Raw genomic sequence first — 2,981 nt, forward strand, 5'->3', positions numbered from 1 at the left:
CTGAGAAGCTATCTTGATACTGCTTGTGAAGGGAAAACCCTAAGCATACTTCACCTTACTATATTCTTTTTTTGAATCCAACTTAGTCTTTAAAAATTTAGATGGCCATATCTTTGGTCTCAAGACCACAAATCGTCTAAGGTTGCCTTGAGTGTGTGCATCCTAGAAAAAACTAATGTGAGAGGAAAACTCCTATTATTTGTTATGCAAGCCATTGCTACAAGATGATGTTTAGCTAATTTATCATATCTTCCGGATTTGGACCAAAGCAGGGTAGATTGAAGGATTCCCACTTCTCTTTCTCAATAAAACCCTGTTCCATGTAAACAGAATACATCATTTAATAATCACATACCCTCAAATGGGAGGGGTAATTCAGATTTCAAATTTTCAAGGAATTTCATTGAAGAATAACAAAACAAGAAATATGGTTGAAGAAAAGAATCTTTCTTATCTACCTCATTCACGAGCTCCTGGAATGCACATTCAAAGTGACAATTGATATCTCCTAGTGCTCCTCGCTCCTCCATTATGTGTGTCCCTCCATTACGACCCACCAGAGATATAAACACGCAACCCCCATCAACTGTCTCTTCTGCCCGAGCATTTAAAAACGATGTGAAGTCTGTGTCAAATTGCTGCAGATACGCAACTCCCACTGCCTCCTCACAATCACTTGAAACGTACACATGAGGAGAGTTTGTCTGTTGAACACTCTCTGGCACCTGCATTTACATCTTATCATGAGAAAACTATACCAAATTCATATATGCACAAGTTAGGGTTTATTACCCACCTTTGAAAGCCACTGGAGACTGAGAGAAGAGTGGCAAAAATGCAGGCTTTTCCTTGGGAATAGACGTCTGAAATATGACCCACAAACAGCCGCTGCAAAATAAGATCTTGTAGCCACTGGATTGTCATCACCATCATTTTCTGCATCGGCACAGGTTTGTGGGGTTGGAGGCATCATTCGAAGCAGTGAATTGAAATCATTGGAGGGAAGATCAACAAAATAAACTTCAAATTCTGGTTCCTCTCCTTCTCCAAATGTGCGTTGCACAGCTCTGACAATGGTGTCTGCTACAAGAAGAGTATTCCATCCGGTGGCACACCCGAAATCTGCTATCTTAAATATGCCTCCTTCACTGAGCTTCAATCTCATCTCCTCATTAATACTACGCTCCAGAATTGGTTTCACAGCCCGAACCATCTTTATCTAAAAACAAATATATATCAAGTACCATATTCCTTTTTCTAGTTATGGATCACTGAGAGTGATCACGTCGAACGAGAAAACACATCCAATTTAATCAAAGTAAAACTTACATTCTATATTGAGAACTTCGAAATGAACACATCATAATTAGTGGATTTCATTCCTACAATTTACTCTAGATTTCTAAAGAAACAGATTACTGTGAAACTTTTGCTTGATAGTTTTCTTATGTATTCTAATTATCCTAATTTTGTTTTTCTGTTCTCTCATGAGACTTGGTGGAGGCGGATCTGCAACAAACCTCGTTAGATCTCTTGCTATATGAAATTTTATTAATATAATTTCATCTTTTTTATCTTCCTAACCAAAAAAAAAAAAAAACACATGAAGATCTCTTAATTGAAACAGTATAACTAGAACCCTTATGATTTAATTTCATCTTTTCTATCCCCTCCTACCAAAAAAACATTGAATATAAAGAACCAAGGTACCTGAACTGCGAGAGAATTAACAGTATAACTAGAATCCTTATTGCCGCCCTTCATCCCCAGCACATTCTCTACAACCAATTTAGATTGAGATTTGAGCACCTCCATTACTACTGCTAAATTTACTTTCTAGTTCTAATATGAGAGAGAAGAATTTTAACAATCACGCCAAACCAATCTAAACAATAACTTAGCTTTTCCAAATCTAAGATACGAAAAAGCTTGATGAACTCCCTTATTTTACAAATCCTCTTGAATAATCTCACAACACTGCATATTTGAGACTCCATTGAAGCGTATTTATAGCCACTGATATAAAAGTGACGTGATCATACCGATTTCATATTGTTCTCTTTCAATGAGGTCGGATGTGACTGAATGACCGAAAAATTGTATAGCAGAACATCTCAATCAATTGTGCCTTTGGAATACCATGATTTAAAACGATATGTACTATTCCTTTTAAGGTGCACGATTTAGTTACTTTATTTGTTTAAGAAAAAGTATTATTCCCTTTATTTGTTTAAGAAAAAGTAACTGTCAGCTATAAAGTAAATTAACAATAATTTTTTTTTGTCGGTATAGAGTAAAGCGAAAGCAATATAACGCGTCTTATCTGCACTTTAAAATCCGCGGCAATTTCGCTTATGGTTCCTGAATATTTCGGATTCCAATAAGTCAAACCCAACATAGAAAAAACGTCCCTCCTAGGTAGAGATATCACCTATATTATCTTTTGTTTGTATTAATTTGGTTGGGACTTCTTCAATTTTACTATAATATATTCTATTTTTTAATCTTTGAATAGTTATATTTTACTAGTTTATACTATTGGTGTAAATAAATATTCATCATGGATATTATTACTGTAGTCACATAAATCTGTCCATTTTAAATTAAACGAATATTTCATATTTATTTGATTAAAAATCCACTAGCCACCAATTAATTAAATTAATATTTAATTAATTCATCCCCAAACATTCTTCTATTAATTAAATAAATTATTCAATTTATTTTAATTAATTCATTAAATCAAATTCCCATCAATTAAATAAATAAAATCTATTTATTTAATTAAATCCCCCTATTCCTCTTTTAAATAAATTAAATAAAATATTTATTTAAATCATTATCCCCACCCCACTTGCATTTTCCTACAAATGCAACTTGCACACATTATTGAATTTTTATTTCAATAAAATCCTATTTTCCCTCACCCACCAAATCCACTTGCAAAATCTAATCCCCTTCTAGATTCTTCTAACCCCTTC

At 33.8% G+C, this 2,981-nt stretch overlaps 1 protein-coding gene across 1 annotated transcript; it reads right to left on the reverse strand.

Annotated features, from left to right (window-relative positions):
• Window positions 1-235: 235 nt before the first annotated feature.
• LOC131043099 (indole-3-acetate O-methyltransferase 1-like) lies at window positions 236-1,815 on the reverse strand. Its single transcript, XM_057976445.2, has 4 exons — window positions 1,711-1,815; window positions 884-1,219; window positions 459-725; window positions 236-313 (listed from the first exon to the last, which is right to left on the reverse strand). The coding sequence occupies exons 1-4, from the start codon at window positions 1,813-1,815 to the stop codon at window positions 236-238; spliced, it is 786 nt and encodes a 261-aa protein (XP_057832428.2).
• Window positions 1,816-2,981: the final 1,166 nt, after the last annotated feature.

Source organism: Cryptomeria japonica, chromosome 5 (genome assembly GCF_030272615.1).
Source record: "Cryptomeria japonica chromosome 5, Sugi_1.0, whole genome shotgun sequence".
Taxonomy (NCBI): domain Eukaryota; kingdom Viridiplantae; phylum Streptophyta; class Pinopsida; order Cupressales; family Cupressaceae; genus Cryptomeria; species Cryptomeria japonica.